The 22,607-nt window shown below is 44.6% G+C and overlaps 1 protein-coding gene across 1 annotated transcript in view; it reads right to left on the bottom strand.

Moving 5' to 3' along the window:
- The window catches only part of SPOCK1 (SPARC (osteonectin), cwcv and kazal like domains proteoglycan 1), a 516,896-nt gene that overhangs the window by 267,312 nt on the left and 226,977 nt on the right, over nucleotides 1–22,607 (bottom strand). Inside the window, exon 3 of the mRNA XM_019424249.2 lies at nucleotides 12,723–12,768. Within this exon, the coding sequence (XP_019279794.1) occupies nucleotides 12,723–12,768 (46 nt within the window). The remainder of the gene's footprint in view (nucleotides 1–12,722; nucleotides 12,769–22,607) is intronic.

Raw genomic sequence — 22,607 nt, 5'->3', positions numbered from 1 at the left:
TCTCTCAGTTCCAATGCTAATCACTTACCAGAAACAAAACAATCAAGAGTATTCCCTGATGGAGACACAGGGCATCCATTCTTCCTGATGTTGTCAATTTTATCCGTGTATCAAGCCAGACCTTAAGAAGACTGTGTACTCTGTATTATTCTGGCTTATCATTGAATTAACTTATAGAATTGCACTTTGGCAGTCAGCCATCCGTGTACCCTGAGAGACCGCGGAGGAAGAAGTGGTAAAAAGTGACTGAGGTATTTACTGTCAGACACGGTCAAGAGCATGGCCCACCCTGACAACACTCTTTTAGAGACCTCAGGTGGAGGAAGGCAACTCTGGCCTCAGTCCCAGGAACACCTTATATTTCTCCTGAACAGCAGCCTTATTTCATCTCGCGGTTGTGTGTTTCCTTCCTTCCTTTGGTTGTTAGGAAGCCCCAGGGCCAGCTCTAGAAGTACACAGAAATTTACCGTGCATGTGTTTTGAATAGAGCCCTTGCTGAAGCTTTATTTGCTTATACTTTTCCTTATATCCAAATATTGCCCATCTACTCATTTTTTTTTTTACCTGATACTTATGTATTCCTAAAGGTTATATTTAGAGAATGGGCAGAGAAAATAATTTTTTAAAAAATGTCAGGCTATCATGCATTTGGTTACAGATATGAGGACAGCTGAGTCACATTTCAAGTATACTCTTGTAAGTGAGCATTCATGGACCTGAAGTCAACATAGCAGGAAAACAAGGGCCTTTATTTCTCTGACTCAAAGTTAGCAGGAAGAGGGGCTCGTGGGTGGCTCAGTCGGTTGAGTGTCTTGACTCTTGGTTTCGGCTCAGTTCATGATCTCGTGGTTTGTGAGTCCACGCCCCACATTGGGCTCTATGCTGACAGCATGGAGCCTGCTTGGGATTTTCGCTCTCTCTCCCTCTGTCACTGCCTCTCCCCCACTCATGTTTTTTTCTTTTCCCCTCTCTCTCAAAATAAGTAAACATTTTTTTAAAAATGAGTTAAAAAAACAAGTTAGCAAGAAGAGAGGGGGCTAGAGTAGAATTTTGCAAGGGCTCCTGGATGGCAATGACCACAGGCAAAACCAGGGCTAGAACATCCTGCTGGCTCTCATGGGCTCAGAAGGGCAATCCCTTACCTTACTGGGGTCTTCTCCCCTTGACAGTGAGTGTCTCTGATATCGTCCACCTTCTCTATCTCCTTCTATCAGTATTTTTTGGCCAAAAAAGAGCAGCAGCAGCACAGGGCCAGCTGCTAAAAATGACACCCATCCTCCCCTCCCCGCCACGGCTCCGCAGGGCCAGGCTGCCGGGGGCCGAGGCACCACCCGGACCCTCCCCAGAGCAGGGAAATTCAGCGCCTAATGAAATCGATCCTGATTCACACGGGCTGCACTCTGACTCTCGGGAGGTAGTTTGTGTTTCTAAATCCCAGAGGCACCTACATGGTGTGAATTTTGTGTGAGTGTGAGTGTGCTTGGGTGTGGGCAGGAGTGTGTTTCCCTCTTCTCGAGATTAAAACAATGTATCTGAAGGTGGTGTGGGAGGCCACAGAGAAACCGCAGTAATAACCCAGCACTCTGCCTGGGGCTCGGGTCTGCGTTGGGCGCCCCTGCTCATTACATATGGCTTCAGGCCTTACACTGTCCAAGTGCAACCTGGGCACAGATGACTTCCCGCTCTGCTAGGCACTGCCTCCAGGTCAGGGGGACCCCAAGGACTCATCACCCTCCAGAGCATTCACACTACAGGTTTTGCCTGTTTGACAAGTTCTGACAACGAGGCCGCTGGCTTCCCTCTCAGAGAGAAGCCACAGACAAGAAGTCCAAAGACCTACGTTCTCATAGGCTTTTCTGTTTGTTTGTGTGTTTGTTTTTAATAATGATTTGCAAACACTAAAGAACTTCATTTAATACGCATGTAGAAACTTCTCCATCTCCTGCTCCCCTTGAGAAATCGGAAGTTCCAGTCTACGGCCATACCACCCTGAACGCGCCCGATCTCGTCTGATCTTGGAAGCTAAGCAGGGTCGGGCCTGGTTAGTACTTGGATGGGAGAAATCAGAAGTTCTGTCACCAATGGGTCCCAGATCCTCATGACCACCCTCAGCTATCGTAGCATCACAGCCGCTCTCTGGCGCATCCCGAAGCCCACCTTCTCCCTGTCCCTATACAGGTTACCCCACTGTTCATGATCCCTGCTCTGGGGGGATTCTGAGGTTCCCACCAGAGTGATCTTCAGAGATAAATGGGTAAACAAAGAAACAGCCTGATAAAGTAATGGCTTACATTTTCTTCATCTCTATTAATAAATGTTTTTAGAAGAATCAATCCTATCAAATTTTACTTCTGTAGCAACTGAATGCTCAGTTCTCAGGACACATTTCTACCCATCAGATGCTGGCCACCTCCCCCCAGCTTATCACCAGATATCTACTCATCCTTGAGAGGCTCCCAGGTTGCTTCCTGGGATCCTTTACCTGACCATCACGGAGGAAGAACTGACTGGCTCCTCAACTGAGCATCCAGGGTGCAAGGTTCTGTCAGGGCAGCTCAAACACATCCCCTGGGGTATTTTATTGCCCATATGTCCCACTCTTGACTACACAGTCTCTAAGTGCCCTGAGCAAAGCCACCATCACGCTCCTCTTCATAGTTACTGTGTGGAAACAACTCAGCACCTACCAGGTAATCAGTTACGCACTTGACTCAACAGTTCACTGAACAATTAGAGCCCACATGCTGGATCAGGTAAGCGAACATATCAAAACCCCCAAAGCCCCTTCCACCTCTGAGAATCCAGAAGAAAACATTGGTCCTGCATCTTTTACCAAAGCGTTACTGCTTTTATCATGCTCCTTATCTTAAGACTGGGTCAGGTACTACATCAGGGGTTGGACAGACACCACGCTGGTCAGAGGTGCGATAACTGTCAATTTCTATTGGTAAAGATAAGGGGGAAACAGGCTCAGAAAAGCTCAGCACCTGCCTCAGCACATACACCTACAAAAGTCAAGAAGTGGGAATCAAACCCAATCAATGAGACTGCGAACCGAGGACCTTTCCACACACAACATTGCCTCTCATCCTACATGGCGATGAGGGCAGAATGGACATCACACAGGCCTCCAGCAATGAACTTTTACGTAATACAACTACAAACCTCAACAAAAGAAAACTCTCCGTCTCAGGCATAGGGCCTGTGGGGACGCAGGTGAGCCGAGCAGCCACCTCCCAGTTGTGAAAATGCTCTAATCCACTCGACAGTCTCAGATGAGGAAATTTTAAACAGCATTATTGATTGATTTTAAAATTCGGCTGACATGTTTTTCCCTATTGAGAATTTCCCCAAACCAAAGCTGTTTCATTAGGACTCAACAAACATAATATAATTAATTCAGGGGCTGTTTCTCTAGCAGGTGGAATAGCAGGAAGGATTGTTTTGTTTGTTTGGGTTTTTTTCGTTTTTATAAAACTAGTACTACATTTTATGAGTTTGAGGAAAGGTAATAAATATGTCTTTAAAATGGATTTGCCCATGCTGAAGAAACCTGTTAAACACAGTAATAGAAGGCCGCAGAGCCCTAGTTTTGCAAGGGGAATTTTCCTACCCTTCACGATTATCATTCCATCCAAAGGGGAGAACACAACCCAGCGCAGCTTGGTTTGAGAGGCATAGGGTGCTGGGAGCTCCCAGCAAAGCCAGCAGATGACAGAGACAGAGCCATCGGCACCCCATAAGGAAATGGGGTCTACACAGTCGTAGCTGACAGCACTGAGCTGGCTCACTGAGGTTTGTGAGCACGTGCCGTCTGCCAACCCATGGCCCTCTGAAACATGATGCCACTTGGTCTCCACTAATGCCCATGGCACAGGCATCATTAGCCCCACTTCACAGAGGAGAAAATGAAGGCCAAATAAGTTATTCCAATGTATGCAGCAAGCTAATGGGAGAGCCAAGACTTGAACTTGAGCCCTTTAAACTCCGCTCTTCCCTCCACACCCTGCAGTACCCATAAGACTCTCTGAGAAAACAAAATACCTCCCACTTTGGCCTTTTTTGCTTTTTACTCTGAGCCTCCGCCCCCATCTCTGATGATTTAAAGGCCCATTTAATTCCACTGGTTTTACTGAAGCTTATTCATACCTCATTGGTTAAACTGTAACCTTTGAAACAGCAGCATCAGGCTTCCAATTTTTCATTTTGTCTTTCGTTATGAAGAAAACATATACAGATGCTATGCTGCCTAAAAGCATGAGAGCTTAACTATCGTGGATACAAAGGACCTCAGGAACCTCCTTTTTGTTTTTTTATTTCAAATTTATTTATTTAAATTCAAGTTAGTAAACACACAGTGTAATATTGGTTTCATGAGTAAAACCCAGTGATTCATCACTTACATATAGCACCCAGAGCTCATCCCAACAAGTGCCCTCCTTAATACCCATCACCCATTTAGCCCATCCCCTCATCCACCTCCCCTCTAGCAACCCCCAGTTTGTTCTCTGTATTTAAGAGTCTCTTAAGGTTTGCCTCCCTCTCTTTTTTTATCTTATTTTTCCTTTCCTTTTCATATGTTCATTTGTTGTGTTTCTTAAATTCCACATAGGAGTAAAATCATATGATATTTGGCTTTATCTGACTGACTTATTTCGCTTAGTGTAATACACTCTAGTTCCATCCACATTGCTGCAAATGGCAAGATTTCATTCTTTTTGATCACAGAGTAGTATTCCATTGTATAGATATACCACATCTTCTTTAGCCATTCATCCATCGATGGACATTTGGGCTCTGTCCATACTTTGGCTAGTGCTGCTATAAACACTGGGGTGCATGGGCCCCTTCGAGTCAGCATTTTCGTATCCCTTAGGTAAATATCTAGTGGTGCAAGTGCTTGGTCATGGGGTAGTTCTCTTTTTAACTTCTTGAGGAACCTCCATACTACTTTCCCAGGTGGCTGCACCAGTTTGCATTCCCACCAGCAGTACAAAAGGGGAACCCCCTTTTTATTTCAGAAATAGGCCAAGTGACTTCAGGAAAGGCCACGTGATTTGCCTGAATTTAACACATTTAAAAAGTGGCAAAGTCATGGCTCACCTCTGCCCCTTCCTGGGTTACCATGCTCTACAGGCCAAGTGGCTTCAGGGAAGAATTAGTCAGTGTGTACAGAAAACGGGTGATGGGCATTGAGGAGGGCACTTGTTGGAATGAGCACTGGATAAGCCAAGTTGACAATAAATTCTATTATTAAAAAAACAAAAATACAATAAAAATTTTAAAATTTTAAAAAATAAAGAAATGCTAAGAAAAAGCAGCACCAACAGCAAAATAGAGTCAACATAAATGTCTGCCAATGGCGGGGTGGGGGGAAGAATGGATAAAAAGATTATTGCATATGACAAAATAATAAAGCCATTAACTAGATCTAAAACTATCAAACCAAAAACCTCCAGAAACAATTTTCAATGAAATACACAGATTAGAGAAGGAAATGTTTCTACGGTGCAACATGTAATGTAACACCTTATTTGTAGACCTGCCCATATGACATAAAAGTGTAAGAGCATGGACAGAAAAGTACATTAATGATGTGGCACTTTAGGAAAAGGGGCCAAGAAGGAGCCCTCATTGGATTTCACTTTTATACTTGATGTTTTATTTCTTTAAAATAAGCAAATGGGCATATTATAAAATACATAAATAAACAAAATTTAAAAAAATAAATAAAAGAAGCAAATGGGCAAAGGTAGGCAGGGATGAAAGCTCTAACTTATAACTTGATGTAACTTCAAAGCAGACTGGCTGAGTCAAAAGCTGGGGCACACCAATGTGGATTAATAGTCTTCTGTTGCTTCCCTGGAAGAAATGACTTGGAACATTTAAAAATCAATACTTCAAAAATTTTAAAAACACTATTTGTTTTTTTACATTTTTTTTAATGTTTATTTATTTTTGAGACAGAGACATAGCGCCAGTGGGGGAGGGGCAGAGAGAGAAGGAGACACAGAATCTGAAGCAGGCTCTAGGCTCTGAGCTATCAGCACAGAGCCCCATGCGGGGCTCAAACTCATGAACCGTGAGATCATGACCTGAGCCGAAGTCGGATGCTTAATTGACTGAGCCACCCAGGCGCCCCCAAAAACACTATTTCATTGCCATAATCAAGCAGCAGAAGAAGAGACAACGAAAGGACAGAGGCCAACGGGAAGGTCTGGGGTGAGGAATGGGCTAACACGAGGTAAGAGAAACTGCCGCTCAGGGGAAAGCAGAATGGTGACATCATGTGGAAAGGGAAAGGTAACAAAGAGACCAGACACAAGGGTACCGGGGGAAAATTATTAAGCTGCTTCCCACAGACCAGGCCAGCTGCCTGTGAAAACCAGCAGAGCTCAAGCCATCAGACAAGGTGAACAGATCCTTCAAAGCTGAGAAACATTCAAGGACATATGAATGCAAATCAGCAGGTCTTTTTGGGGTGAGGTTAACTTCTACAACAGGAGGAACACTGTGGGGACTTCAGATTTTTTTAAGCCTAGCATGTAAAATTCCAGATTAATCTGGAGGGAAAAAAAAATCCCCTTCTGAAGAACCATTCTATAAATAAGCAATCTTGCCTCCCCTGGAGCACCCTTTAAAACTTGGACAAAACGTGGATGCTGCAATCATCCCCAGGGTTCCGCTTGCAGAAACACAGTTGGAACATGGGAAGGACGCGCTCCTTTTGAGTTTTAGAATTTCTGCTTCAAAACAGTTCAAGGCTTTGGTCGGAATTTGAGCTTGTCGGGATCTTGGTATAATAGATCGGAAGTCAAAGGGCAAGAGTTTTCTTCTTTTCTTCAATTCAAGTGAACAGCGTGAGTGAAAAGGGCCCCTGACTTTGTGAGCTTTATTTTTATCTGGAGATCAATTTCTACAAGTTCATATTCTGCTCTGAAGATCACCAGCATCATTTGAGATTTAGTCACAGCCAGGCTGCTCGGGAAGAATGATTAGTATTCACTCCAGAAGAAAAACATTATCTTTAAAACCAACAGCTATTCACTCCATCTAAAACATTCATTTATTCCACATTAAAGGAACTCGCTGGTTTCAAAAAGTTCCATGATAAATCTCCCTTCAGCCATTTGTCCTAAAAAGGCTTGGCTCATCAAGGAGAACTTCATACCCAAATAAATCAGCGGGTTCTGTCCTGTGTGGGCCATGGCTACAGGAAAGAACCTAAATTAATGAATGCTCCCTCACTTTAGGACCTCTTCAAATAATCAGAATTCTATGCTAAAGTAAGGTATTGCTTATATACATAAATTACTTTTCCAAACCCCCCAGTGCAACAACAACAACAAAAACCTCTTTATTCAGCAAAAACACTGTGATTAAAGCTTCAAATTTCTTTTTCAAAAAAGACCGGTCAAGAAGCTTTGAAACAACTTTTTAGAATTCACTTTGCTTCTTGTTCATCCTCTCTCTATTCGATAAAAGCAACACCTTTTATTCTTTTAACATAGCACTGTGGTTCAATAAATTATCTCTCTCTTTCTCCTCCAGGCCCTTTGGATAACCTTCCTGAGCCATCTCACTATAAGGCGAAAGAGAATCCTTGAGACAGCACCTTTATTATCACACTGAACATGACTGTTATTAGCAAAGGTTACAGTGCAGGGATCCTGACCCACACACCATAGGCCCAGACCCGGTGAGGCCACGTTATAGCAGAAAATGTCACCCACATGGTGTCTAGTCACCTAGGGGGCTCAGTCAGTTAGCTGTCTGCCTCTTGATTTGGGCTCAGGTCATGATCTCAGGGTTGGTGGGTTCAAGCTCTGTGCTGACGGCATGTGGAGCCTGCTTGGGATTCTTTCTTTCTCTCTCTCTCTCTGCCCCTCACCCACTCACACTCTCTCTCAAAATAAATTAAGAAACTTTAAATTAATTAATTGTGATAGACCTGGGTCACTTACATTAACACTTGCCATCTTATGGATTTCCCAGTTTCCCAGACTAGCACCCCTCACCCAAACCACCCACACCGACACCTGCTTTTGCTCCCAGCCCCCACTTCCCAGCACTAAAACACTCTCTCTGCTTATTTAAGACCTTAGGTGGATGGCTTATGACTGATAACTGGGAGTGTCCCAGAGACGCCTTTCTCACTGTGGTCCCTGTTATCCAACACAGCAGGTATAAACATGGAGTATCTGATAACCATTTAAGGGTGGATGGGAGTCAAGAAGGAAGGAACACATTAAGAGCCTGAACCTTTTTGGCCCCAATAACAAGGATCTGGGGTGCACGACTGCAGTGACCCACCCACCTAGTATAAAGCAGGCTGGCTCCAGTTTAGACCTGTGAGCTTCAGAGCCTCCCAACCCTGAAGGCCCCCAGAAGGGAACACAAGGAAGGAAGAAGTAAAACCTGAGTGGAGAAGGAAGGAAGCAACACAGAGAGACAGGTAAATAGGAAGAAGAGGGAATGAAAAAGATCAATTACTTGCTAAGGCAGCACAGATTGAGCACTTACTGTATGCCAGACATTAACTCATTTAATCCTGCCAATGCTTTCCCTGGTGCCCATGCCAGACTGGAAGGCTTAGAGGCAGAGAAGTTAAGCACCTTGCCCAGAATTGCTCGGTGAGGAACTGGCAAAGTCAAATTCCAAACCTGGAGAATCTGACTGCAAACCTCAAGTCCCCACACCTCATTTACCAAAGTGTATCCCACAGAATGCAGCACTTTCTCTGGGCACCAGATAGGTGTGGAGTGAGAAAATGAAAATAAAAGCATGTGGTTAAAGGCAAATTGAGGGGGCACCTGGGTGGCTCAGTCGGTTAAGTGTCTGATTCTGGATGTGGGTTCAGGTCACGATCTCACCATTGGGGAGATCAAGTCTGTGCTTCGGGCTCTGCTACAGAACCTGCTTGGGAGGGCAGAGTGGCTGCCCAAAACTCTAGAATCACTCCAGCAACCTACAGCCTCAGCTGACCTCCTGGAGACATCCACCCCAGGGCCTCCACTCGCCCTGCTCATCTGAGACAGGAAACGTCTGCATGTGCCCACTGCCCTCTCCACCTGGACAGCCTGCTCAACTCTCCCTGCAGGGTGTCTGGCTTTGGGAACTTCACAAAGGCACTGTCTCACCTGGTCCCTTCAGTTCTGAACTCCTGTCTGTCCCTTCTGTGAGGACACGTGGCATCAAGTCATTATGATACCAAAAAAGAAAAAAAAAAAAAAAGGACCTAATACTTTACCCACATCTCACCAAGAATGCTTCTTAGAAAAGCCTGAGGTTGATGGCTATTATACTCCACTGACAGAATCATTAATGATTCGCTTTAAGACAACAAGTTAAAGACATTCTCAGCCTCATGGAAGGAGACTGCCAAGTGAGGCACTTTTCTTCCAACCGCCTTAGAGTCGATTACATGAGAAGGGCTTGCTCTATGAAGCCCTTTTGTTCAAAGTTCGGTAAATACCCTGAGGCAGAGAGCATAATTACAGCCAAGTAACCACTTTCTGAATACCGTGAGTGTCTGAGCTATTCACACCAATACCTAAGAGAAGCAAGAGCTACGTGGGCTTTTCAGAGATCAAGCTACAGAGTTGATGCCAAGTCTGACCGCCTACGACGACGGCCAAATTCCAAAGCTCCCAGGCAATGAAAGGCGCAATGGACGAGTCACCCAAGAGTCCTGGAGGAGGGACATCATTTAGCAGGTATGCCTTGTGTCCCTAATCACAGCTGTTGAGTCATCAAGCTAAAGTCCTCCACAGGACTGCCCTCATCATGTCACTCCACTGCTCAAAACCTTTCTATGGCTCCCGACTGCCAAGAAAACAAAGTTCAAACTTCACAGATTGGTATGAAGCGTCCTTCAAAACCTGCCTCAAACCCCCCTTTCTGGCTACCCTCCACCGGAATCCCTCATGACCCACCCTCCTTCCCTTCTTTTCCCCTACATTTGAAGCCCACCTCGTCCTCACCTCCATCAGGAAGCCCTATCCACCCCAATGCCAGGGCAGAGGTGTCATGTGAAACCCTGCCGTGTTTTCCAACAAGTTCCATTTCTACAAACTCCAAGTTGTCCCCAACCCCAAAACCACATGAACCATGTCTGATTCCTTTTCAGCTTAGGAGGGGAAAGGACTTCTCTCCTCAGCTGACAACTTTTCACTAGAGTTCGGCAATTCTCCTATTATCTGGAAGATGAAATGCTCTACATCGTCCGTGCCTGGGATTTATATTTCACCAAGTGGTGTCAGCACTGATATAGTAACCTCCCATTTTTATTGAGCAGCTCACAATGTAACTGATGACATCTGCTGGGGCTGGTATTTGAGGTGAAGGCTAGCCTCAGTTCTGCCAGCTCTCCCCACGGCTCGGTATGTAAATAGCCCACAGCGGCAACACCTGAGCTACAAAGTGGGGCTTCTTGGCTGGGGTCCTCAATTATACCCCATAAAGTCATCAGGTTTTATCTGAGGAGGATTTGTCTCAGCAGATCCAGTTTTCATGCCTACAGAACTAGAAAAAGAGGGAGCAGGGCTGGGAATCTGCTCGATACGCTTGCCTTCATTCCCAGGAGAGAAAAATCCCTCTTCAGGCTTTTTGGTTAAGCAGATTTAAATACCATGCTCTTTTTGATGCTCAAAGTTTCTGTGTGAACACCCAAATCAAGGGAAACTATCGTGTATATCCCCAAGCGGCAAATGATACCCACCTTCCAAGTATTATCTTTCCCAATGTCTACTAGTAAAAATGAAAAAGGCTTCTCCTGGTGAAGTTTTAGTATTTGTTTCCAAGTCTTGGGGAAGAGTAAATCTGGCAGTTATTTAGAGAATGTCTGATCCTTACAGGACAAGAACCTATTTCTGGTTCTGGTCTGGAAACAATTAGTTCACTGGCACCGGCAGCTGAGATACGTCCCTCAGCAAAATCGTGGTAGGAATGTTTGTAGAAAGGCTCGTTTGTCAGACACAGACAGAGAACATGTGGCTCTGTTTCTGAGGGTTCTTCTGAAATGAAGGTATATCCTTTTGAAAGACATGTTTAGAAATTCTGACCCTTTCCAGTGGAGAATTTCTAAATTACAAATGCCTCTGCATGCTTTAACGTGGCTTATTGTGATGTCTCAGTCACTGCTAAAGTTGCAAAGGAGTAAGGCTCTTGGAGGCTGCTAAGATATGGATAAGCTCAGACTGATCTTCAAAGGAAAGCCTTTCTTGGCACCTGCTCCCAAGACACATGCAACACAGTAAGTTCCCCACCTACAGATTCAACACTGGCCCTGCACATACATGCTTTACAGCCCTTAACACATCCCACTGGAACTGGTGACTGACTTCTGCCCATGCTCTACTCTGAGCTCCTCCAGGGCTGGCACTACAGCTTTTTTTTATGTTTATTTATTTTGAGAGAGAGAGAGAGACCATAAGAAGAGGAGGGGCAGAGAGAGAGAGAGGGAGAGAAAGAATCCCAAGCACTGACAATGCAGAGCCCCATGTGAGGTTCCATCTCGCTAACCACGAGATCATGACCTGAGCTCAAATCAAGAGCTGGGCACTTAATCGACTGAGCCATCCAGGCACCCCTACGATTGTTCTGTTCTCCCAGAACCTGGCTGGTGCCCGTGAAAACAGTGCAAGTTCAATGTTTGAAAACGAATGAATGCATGTACGAATGAATAAAATGTTCTACTTGAAGGCATGAGCTGAAATGCATATGTAGAAATTTTAATACCAATTTTGTTTAAATAAAAAAAAACAGGGTCCAGGGTGAGAGCAACCCATTAAAGTCACAAAGGAGGGAGTAGAAGGGGTTACCTTCTACCATGTTACACGTCAAAGCCTTGCTTGATTTCTTGTTGTCAGGTTGGCCATCATGATCACATCAAATACTGAAGCCGCAGAAGTGAAGTTCATCGTCAGGAGTGTGAACCTTTGATACGTGGTAGGTAAACTTTTCCCCCCAGGTTTCAGTATCAATTGCATATACATACTTCAGGTACAACCTAGCACCATTTTCATCAGCAGAGTCTGTGCCAACAGCAGCCACACATGGGACAGTCGAAACAGGGACATGATTCACGGGCAGGTCCTCGCTGTATCTTAAATAACTCAGAGGAGGACAGTGGTGATGATTTACAAGGGCCATCAGGAGACTGGCTTCATGCTTGCTGGTTATCAGTGGAAAGAGCTCTCTGAGGACCATGCTTACACCCAAGTGGTCATTGAGCAGACTCAGAAAGAAGCTTCCATTTAGAAACCACGATGAACTGATTTAACAAATGAACTATCCGTGCCCTTGAAAGCCTCCTGGGATTAACCTGTTTCTACCAAGGAAGTTTCAATGTTCATGACTCATGTCAATTGCACAGCATTTCCAGGCAGTCTCTTCCACGAATGAAATCACTGGATTCAACCCAACAACTCACCAGGTCATTATAATAAGCATTTTACTCTTTTGTTATTGTTGTGTTAAAAAAAAATCCAATGACTGTAGTTGTCAATTCAATACATTTTTAACAATCTGTCTTAGACAATCTCAGACAAATAACCAAACTGATAAAATACCTTCCATCACCATAGTCATTTTAGGCTCCCAAGTCAGTAAAATAAGACAGCTCACTGGCCTTTTTATGAATACTAGCTCAGCACGCAAGGAAGGAAAAATGAGGCCACATTTCCCACGGAATATACAACAAGAAACATTGCATCCTTTACCTTGGTCAAAAGGCTTGTTGGGATTCCAGTTTCTGAAATAATCATCCTATATAAGGAAAAAAAAAATAGAAAACAAAGGTCAGATTTCAGAAAACTCACATAACTACACAAAAACCTGCCTTTCTCCCTATCTCCCAAAACACAAAGGAAAGCATGAATGGCTTAGAAATCGTTCCCCAAACAGACATTTATGTGAAATCAAAAATATCAATTTACTTTTCAAATTCTTGTCTTTCAAACTACATGCATTAAACACTGGGAAGAGTAAGAAACATTTCAGCCTCATATGGAAACAACGCTGCTCTTCTCGGTTTGACAGATAAACGGAGACACCTTCCAAAAGCAAGGTGGATTTGCTATCAATTATGCTGCAGGTGATGCCCTGCTGCCCTCACTTATGATTAGGCCTCTGTGTTTGTAACAGCTGATAATTTCAACTGTCAACATTCCCTTCATGCAGAGACACATAACTTGCAGTGCAGTTACAGTTTTCCAACACTGGCAAAAGTTAAAAGCAGAGGACCGTTCAAATGTGAGCATTAACCAGAGGCATACATTTAGCTTCGTACCATTTGTTCTGGATGTGTGACAGCAAAATAATAAAGACTGGCCAATCCACTCAATGCTGCTTATATCAATTTATGCTGAGGAGAGACACTTTGTTCCTTGGAAATTCACTGGGGTCCAGGCCACTCACTTATTTATAGTTACATGAACCTCTTCTCCCCTTTTGAGAACCTCTCCTTCTTAACTGCTGCCTGCTCTCTTTATCCTCCCCTCCCCCACCTGCACTGTCCCCCAGCATACCCACTCTGTCCCGGCAACCGGTTTGCAAGGTGAAGAGGCTTCACACGTGTTTATCACCCCCACATCATTTTAGGGCTTGCACACCTTTTCAGGTCATTTCCTCCTCGACCTAATCTACCCAACATTATTTGCTGTCTGTGTTTTTGGCAGGTACTGTGCATGCTGCAGAGTTATAGAGAGCTGCCTACAAAGAGGCCTCAATTTCTCTTCCAGAGAAGCTAATTTACATCAAAGTGCACAATTAGTTTAAATTATTGTCCACACTGTCTCCGGCTGCAGTTTGTCTCCGACAAGATCTCCTGTGAATTTTATCAGCCTCTGTGTCGTTCAATTACCTGGCTTTATTAGATCCTTGTTGAGTTCACCTAAGCCCTTAAATAGATTTTAGGAAACTGGATTTAGAGTAAAATCACAACATATTGCTTCTTGGGCAGTGATTCCATTTTCCAGAACATGAATAAACATGAACAGGTTCCTCTGGAAGCTAGGGATTCAGCATTAAATTGTTTTTAACTCCAAGGAATTGGGCCACTTTGCTCTGGCTTTAATGTTAGGGCATGACTGACCTTCTCACCCATTTGGTTAAGAAGTCCCTAAGGGCCACACCATGAAATATCAATGAGAAAGCTTAAAACAAGCCCTCTGCTATGTCTCTCCCCACCTATGATTTTAAATACAATCCTAATCTTTTGAACTATGTGGTTTGAAACTCAGCAGCCCGGGTTAAATGAGTCCAAGTTAAGGACTGGATGGGGGTGGGGGGGCTTAGCCTCCGATTTCTTAGCTGGATGGTCGTCAATGTGCTCTCAGCTCTATACACAAGCATGTCACCGACACATTCTGCTGGTCACGAGGACAGAAGAATGAATCGGAAGAACCTATCCTCACTGCTGGAGAAAAAAATAACATCCATCCTTCCAACCGTGGTTCATCAGCGCCCTCTTCACATATAGAGCCCAGCTTCCTATCCCTATCCTCATGCAATATGATCTACTTGAACATGCTGTTCTAAGACATGGAAGTCCTTGGAAGTTTAGGATGTGTGTCCGACAGGGAAGGACTGAAGCCGAAGACAAGTTCCTTTACTTTAATTTCACTTGCCACATTCCCTTTGATGTCAAAAAAAGGTATGAGTAAGTCTCAAGAGCTGAATATTCCCTAATGATTTCAACCTCCTTTGTAACCGGGATGGCATGTGAATGAAGCATGCTTCTGGACCTTGTCATTTTTCCAGGTTAACTACAATGGCCACTTTTACATATTTCTCAGGGGGGAAAAAAATCACCATTTTAAATACAAAGCCTTTCAGTCATAAAAGCAGGTATGTGCATTCAAATAGTTTCAACTGATCGCAAAGGTAAAAAATACTGCCTAATTGCTGCCAAGATGTGAAAGTGCACCTTGAGTGAACACTCGTTATGCAAAGGCAGTCCTTCAGGGAGCCCCTGGCCCAGCAAGGCCAAGCACGGAAGGAAAGTGATTCCCTGCACCTGACTGCTTTTGCTCTGCTTTAGGAATGTAGATTGCCTAGGCAAAAACCAATGAGCCAGGAGCAGATAAACCCACGAGTGTAACTGTTTGGCTAGAGCTAAGAGAAACCCCTATCAGAGGCCAAGGTCATGAACACGTGGCAAACAGGGAAGAACCAAGAGCCCAGCTGGGGGGTGGTCAGGGAGCACCGGGGTGGGGCATGGAGGCAGCAAAGTGGAGGATGAGATGCTGGGCGGACAGAGCACCCCGCCACACGGAATGTGCCAGGTCTTACTGGCCCGCACACAAGGCAAGTCCAAGCAGGCAGGGGCGGTATCCATCAATCCGCCCCACGTCTGCGAGGATTTCCAGTGAGGCAGCATCTAAACTCAAGTGGAAAAAGCCACAGATAAAAGACGGCCCCTTCTAGAGCTGCACCTCCTGAGAACGTGCTCATCCCTGAATCCCACTTATCAGAAGGACAACTGTCTGTGGCACTGTACCAACACTATCAGCACGAGGGCTGGTCATTTCTCCCGGGCTCAAGACTGGAGACGGGGGGTGGGGAAGAGAAACCACCCCAGCTTGTCTTTTATTTTCTATCTAAATTAATACAGCTATATCCTCTTTACACTGTCCTAAAATAGACCCATGACTTCCGGTGCCGTGGGCAGTTCTGCCAGTTTTCTCAGAGTTACAATTCCCACCCTGGGAACCATGCCTGTCCCCACAAAACCCCAATGCCGCAGTGAATTAAAGAGTGTTCCCGCTGCACGGACCCCAGAGTCCCTTCCAGATATCAGCCCAGGGCAGGACTTTAAGAGCCCCTGCCTGTCATCTTCCTTCCAGCCCAAGAAGGTTGTGACCTGGTCAAATTCAGACTGTGGGGGAAAGGCACACGGGATGTGTCAGATCAAACTTGCCAGGAGAGGCGAGCATGTCTGAGTTGGCCTCTTAACTGGTCATTTTATCATCTAATGAGGAGGCTTTTCAAAATGACTTGCAAGGACCCCAGCAACAGTTAATTTTTAAAACATAAACCTAGATAGAAAGATGCATATCTAAATATAGTCACTTACTAAATTCAGCAACGCCTATTAGTGTATTATGCAGGCTAAGGAATGAAGGCCGGCAGTGTTACCACATGTGTATATTTTATGGGCTCTACTACACAGCGTAAATTCAGGCCCCTGCTAGACAGGGCAGAGAACAGGCTTCCTCTAAATTCTAACCATATGAGGGAAGGCTGATTCCATTTTATTGTAGCATTGCTTAAGTGAAACTTACCCAACGTTTTAGGTTCTGTTAACATCTAGAAGAACCTATCAATTTAAACAGAGTCTCAAACTTGAGCACGTTCACACTTTCATCCAAAATCATGAAACGTCTCAAGGCAGGAGGATAAAGTTGCAGGAAGCCAGAATCAAAAGTTAGCGTAACAATCACAGTAACAAAGTGACACATCATGGGGCACCTGGGTGGCTCAGTAGGTTATGCATCGGGCTCTTGATTTCAGCTGGCTTCCTGGTCTCGCAGTTTCTGAGTTTGAGCCCCGCGTCGGGCTCTGCACTGACAGTGCTGAGCCTGCTTGGGTTTCTCACTCCCTCTCTCTGCCCCTCCCCCACTCTCACTCTCGCCCTCAAAATGAATAAAGTTTAAAAAAAAAAAAAAAAAAAAAGAGGGGCGCCTGGGTGGCTCAGTCAGGTTAAGCGTCCGACTTCAGCTCAGGGCATGATCTCATGGTCTGTGAGTTCAAGCTCTGCGCTGGGCTCCATGCTGACAGCTCAGAGGCTGGAGCCTGCTTCAGATTCTGTGTCTCCCTCTCTCTCTCTGCCCCTCACCCATTCATGCTCTCTCGCATGCTCTCTCTCTCTCTCCAAAAAATGAATAAACATTAAAAAAATTTTAATGAATAAAAATAAAAAGAAAGGACACATCATTACCTGTGTAGGATGAGAAAGAAGGCAGTGGTGCTCTTGTTAAAGAAAGAATCAAAGACTGGCAAAGATTACAGTCCCACTTATTTTAATCCTCTGCAGCTGATCAATGCAGGGGGCAAAGACACCCATTTCTCCATTTATCTCAGTAAATATCCTCCTAACACAGAAAAGGATCCTGTAAAATTACTGGCACTCAGGGGCTGGTGCAAAGGAATTTAACTCTGGGTTTTCAACTACTTTAGAGATACTCTGTTTTGATAAACATGCACGGGAAAGGAAGTCTATTTAAAGTGTATACGTATACAACACATATTGTATATTATTATACAATTATTATACAATTATTCTGCTCTGTAACTCATCTTCCCACAAAATCGTTAAGCCTCCCTAGCACGAAATGATGCAAAAAATGTTCCTGCTATAATTTGAGTGATTCAAGTCTGTTCATCATGGATGATGGTAACAAATTGGAAAAGCTATGGTTCCATCCCATTCTGAATGGGAACCTGAATTTCTCTTTCACTGTCCCAGAGCCCCAAGATGGCGGGTGCAATTTAGCTCAAATATTCCCCAAGGATTTCCCTTTCCAGGAGTGCTCATTTCAGCTCCACACAATGTCGACCCAGACTCTGAGGCAGAGATGAGGTGGCAGGACAAAATGGAAACCACTTATGAAACCCAACTTGCCTTAGTTTCACTTACAAACGTGGTGATGTCATTTATTATCTACCTTACAGCTCCAGGTAGTACAGATCCAAGACACTTAACTCATGTGGAACACATCACTTCCCCCTCATACATATTTTAGCCCAGTTGTTTGCACTCTGCAGTTTCATCTAAAGATTACCTGAGATAATACAAATCATCAGCCTTGCAAATAAGTGGGAGCCTCCCCAGTCTCAACCAGGAGTGAGCAACAGGGATCCAAACAGAAGGAAGGAAGGTGAAGGGAGGGCAGATAGCCTCTGTGGCATCATCTGTGGACCCGCGGTGGGTAAATGCAAAGGGGAGAAGAAGCACTCCCCTGCAAGGTCAGGCAGACCAAAGTGGGGTTTGCGGATCCCGGATGGGGTAGATCCCCATTTACTGAACCCAAAAGCTTGACAAAGAGATTAAGGGACTGTAAGCAAACCGCTCACCCAAAGATTCAGTGCACCCTAGTTCTGTTAATTTTCACACCACTTGACTGGGAACGTTAGGGGGAAGGGCTGGTCGGCAGGTGGAAAGAATGTCTCTAAAACGTACCAGAAGTCACTGGAAAGGTGAGATTCCCAGATGACATCATATAGTGCCTCGGCTGTATAACTAGACATTTGACCGCAATTTTAACTGGCACGCAATGGCAATTTCTACTACCCCATCTACTGGGCGGTACAAAACATTCCATTTATTTACTGGGAAAGGAGCTGGCTTCCCATACCAGCCACCTTATCTCTGTCCAGTTCTCTCTCTGGGCAAGCGACAGAGAACTCCAGCAGGCCTGTCCCGCCCATTCCTTGCAAACAGCCCCACCAGAGAGGAATCCTTCTGAATGAAGTGGCTCAGCTAAGTGGCCCAGCTTGTTTCAGTGACCTGAGGCCCCACCGAGCTTCCCTCCACAGACCCCCACTCATGAGAACCGTGTATGCCAGCAAGTGGGAGCTGTGTGCATGAATGCATTTCCATGTGAACGTATCACTGCCACATACCTGAGCCTAGCCTACCTCGGGGCAGGGAACGAAGATCAGACTCACCTGCATATTCCCCCAAGGCATCACTCAAAAGCACACAATGAATCCTACCTAAATCGTGTAAAATAGAAGGAAGCTGCTCCAGCCTTAACATCTTTGTGTTCCTGTGAAAGTCCCATAACTGTTACTGGGATGCATGTAAATACAGGTGGGTATATGTTTATACAGACACTCTAAATCACTTTCTTCCTGAATAGAGCGATTCTTTGATAAATTGGTTTGACATTTGGTATAAAGTCCTGCAGGCCCTAGACAAAATGATTTAGAAAATAACAATGTCAGTTGCTCTGCTCTTTCAATAAATAACACACCAGTAAAACACAGATAATAACTGACAATCATACTTGTACTATAACTAACGAGAAAAGATAAAGCAGCAAATGGACTGTTTATATGCATTTGATAAATTGCATCCCCTGGATATACCAATGAAAAATAAATGTGTGCGGTGCTGGTTCACTGAACTAAAACAAATATTTACCACTGAGATTTAGGATTAAGAATGAAATTTACATTTTATTTGGCAACTATTTGGATGCTATGTCTACATACAGTTGAAAAGTCAAAAACCTACCTCAACTTCCTGAGTACGAAAGCATTATAAATGAGGAAAAAAAAAATAAAAGAATCAAACAAGAGGAAGGAATGTAAACATTTTCGATAATTGCATCAAATTTTCATATTATCATAACATTACAAAGATCATATGCAGATATTTTCTGTTAAGTCACCAACCATCATACATTTGAAAAAGTGCCGTCATTCATTAAGTTCATGGGGAAAAACATTAGGTTACTGGGTAGAATAACACAAATGGGGAAAAATCAGAGTGTGCTCTAGTGATCCATGTAGTTATTGCAGACAAAACAGCAAAATCATGATTAAATCCCAACACTCAGTCATGATTTCTATCTATGAGAATTTCAAGTGAATAATTTCCTATGACACTGGTCCAAACGGTGAAATTCGGTAAAAATCCTGAGATGACATCAGAGACCAGAAGTAACAGACCTTCTACATTTCTGCAAAGAAATTCTCCTGCCTTACAGCTCCAAAATAGCTTGAAGGGGTCTAAAACCTGAGGAAGACATGAATTTAGGTCTTAGAAACAGGTAATATAAGATTGTCATGGCTCCTTTAGCCAATTAAAGGATGACAGCCACCACAGAAGAGTTCCAGCTTCCTCAGGACTTTCTATGTCTCCCCATCTGTCCATCCAATCTGAGGTTGTGGAAGTGACCCACTGTCTTGTTCATTTCTCAGTGAGAAAAACCAAGTCTGAGATTGCTTCCCAAAAGTATGGTCTGCAGTGGTTTTCGTTCTGGGATATGAATGGGTCTATGAGGTTATGTGTGTATTCGGCCAAGCCAAAGGACATCCCCCAGACTCAAAGCCATCCCTATCCCCGACTTTATTAACAATATTATCAAAATACTTGTGCTAACCACGAGCTGCCTTCTGAATACCCAGGAAAGAAACAGCCAGAACTATGGAGGCAAAGGCAGAGGAGACAGGATAAAACAAGACCAGCTCTGATGCAGATATGGGTTTAAATTCTTTCTCTGGCACTCATTGGCTGTGTGGCCCCTGCACAATCACTCAGTTTCCCAAGAGTCACACTTCCCTTATCTTTCTCTTATCCGCAGCCACCTTGAAGGTGGCTTTTTATAGGACTGTACTGTATAGGACAAAAAAAAATCCGTGCACAAGTGGACTCACACAGTTCAAACCCATGTTATTCAAGAGTTAACTCTAACAGGTATAAAATTTCAGTAATGTGACTTCTTGTGCATCTGAATCTTACCAATTAGGCCCAAGTGAAGGGAGGCCAATTGTACCTGGTAACAATAATTATCAAGTATTTTAGATACATGTAATTTTATTAGTGTCACGTACGAAGAGGAGCTTAGAAAAATAAAAAATCAGTGAAATTTGAAAACTTGAGTTCCAGGCATGTCTCTGTTTCAAGGTCAGGCTTATACTCTCTAAGACTCAGCGACCCCATCTTTAAAAAAAAAAAAACAAAAAAACAAAAAAACAAAACCAAAGGTAATACACCACAGAGCTGTTTGTGCATCGAGTTTTGAACCACTATTAAATATTACATTTAACTCAATTAAAGTTTCTATTGTAAGTAACTATATCCTGATAAGGAAACTGGGCAAGCTCTGGACAGGTGACATTTCCATGTCATCGCTGTATGGATGGAAAAAACAGACAGTGTTTGGCACACCAAAATGAGGCCCTTGCCATCTTGCAGCATGTGAGCCTTTACCTCAGAGAAAATACCAATTATACACAGAAAATACCATGAGGCCTACCTTTGTCCAAGTAGCACAAATTCCAAGTTGAAGAGTTCTGTGAAGGCCACTCCTGCCACATCCGTAGGCTGTCCAACCATGAACAGCCAGACACTACCTTCTAGACTATAAGGTACAGCTATTAACTATCACCTCGCCCCTTCTCCCGCCCCACTCATCCTGCGTGGGAGGCATGACTGGGGACAGTAAATGTGGTCATCCTCCTTGCTGACCACTGGACTCACTGGAGGGCTTTCCCAACACAGATGCCTCAGCCAGGAGCAGCCACTTCACTGGTCTGGGCTGTGGCCCCCACAGGGGGGACAGTTTTGGGGTTTTTTTTAAGTTCCCCGGATGATTCTTTAGCCCTCAGGGGCTAAAGGAAGCCACACATCAACTCAATCACAGTAAATGAAGGATGACTCAGGAGTAGTCTGGCCCACAAAGGTAGCACACCAGATGCAGCCCATCAAAGGCCTAACTCTGTCAACATCCAGAGCTTTCCAGAGTTGACTCTTCCAATCCCAGGCTAACCCCTCAAGCCATCCCCAGCTCCATATACAGCACGCATGTCCACTGGCTGCCCAGGAGAGAACCCAGGTCTCAGGTCAGACTCCTCTTCCTTCCTTTTGCTGTTCAGGCAATAACTTCAAGGGGGGGTGGGGGTGGGGGAGGCAATAATGGGAACCTAGGACTAGTGAGGTGACACTGGTGGATCTTGGGTTGATCAAACTGTCCAAGAGACCTGCAGGTGGGGCTATGCCCCACACCCTCACCCCACATATATTCATGCCTGAGTCACCTGCAAGGAACAAGCAGCCTTCAGGACTTGGCTCACCACAGCTGTGTTCAAAGTCAGGCCTTGTAGCAAATTGAAGTTCACATCAAAAAGTTCAAATCCAAAAAAAAAAAAAATCAAAGAGTAGTATTACTATTAATCATACACTAATAATGGCAGTTACTATTTGTGAATGGGCACAAGGTGCCAGACACGGCGCTAATAAGCCCTATGTTTTATTTCACCTAACCTTTACAATAACCCGCTAACATGAGGGAATGAGGACCCCTGTGAGGTAGCTGGGGAAATAGGAGCTCAGAGTGAGGAAATTATTACATAAGATCGTGCAGCTAGTAAGGGGCAGAGGAGAATGTGAACTCACTTTTGCTCAAGTCTAAAGATCATGCTCTACCCACCAGATGACGCCACCTCAGTGCCACCGTATGAAGGGAAGAGCACAAGGTATGTGTGGGATGGAGACCCTAGGGAGGGGCTGGCAACCCTGGGAAGATGCCAGCAGGAGAAACCAAGGGATGGGAGATGAACACACAGACCAGAGGCCTTCAAGAGGCCCTCTCTACTGCTGCCATGAACTGTGTGTGTCTGAAGCCTCAGGTTTCCCATCTGTGAAATGGCAGGAATAAACACCTGCTTTACAAGGTCTATGTGAGATCGGATCGCAAGTCCATCCGTCATGCGCGTGGATCCAAGAGAGGAGGGAGGACACCCTGACTCCCTGATCCACCCCTACTCAAGACGCTGGCCGGGGTTTCAGAACCATGGCCATGAGCCCTGACAAAGCAGCCTCAGAAGCCCTCCGCCTTTGTGTGCTCTGGACTGAGTGCTCACACCTGTCTGCC

The sequence above is a fragment of the Panthera pardus genome, unplaced genomic scaffold, assembly GCF_024362965.1.
Source record: "Panthera pardus isolate Hobbes unplaced genomic scaffold, ASM2436296v1 HiC_scaffold_2, whole genome shotgun sequence".
Taxonomy (NCBI): Eukaryota; Metazoa; Chordata; class Mammalia; order Carnivora; family Felidae; genus Panthera; species Panthera pardus.
Note: the sequence above shows the minus strand (reverse complement) of the source record. Positions and strands in the feature narration are given on the sequence as shown.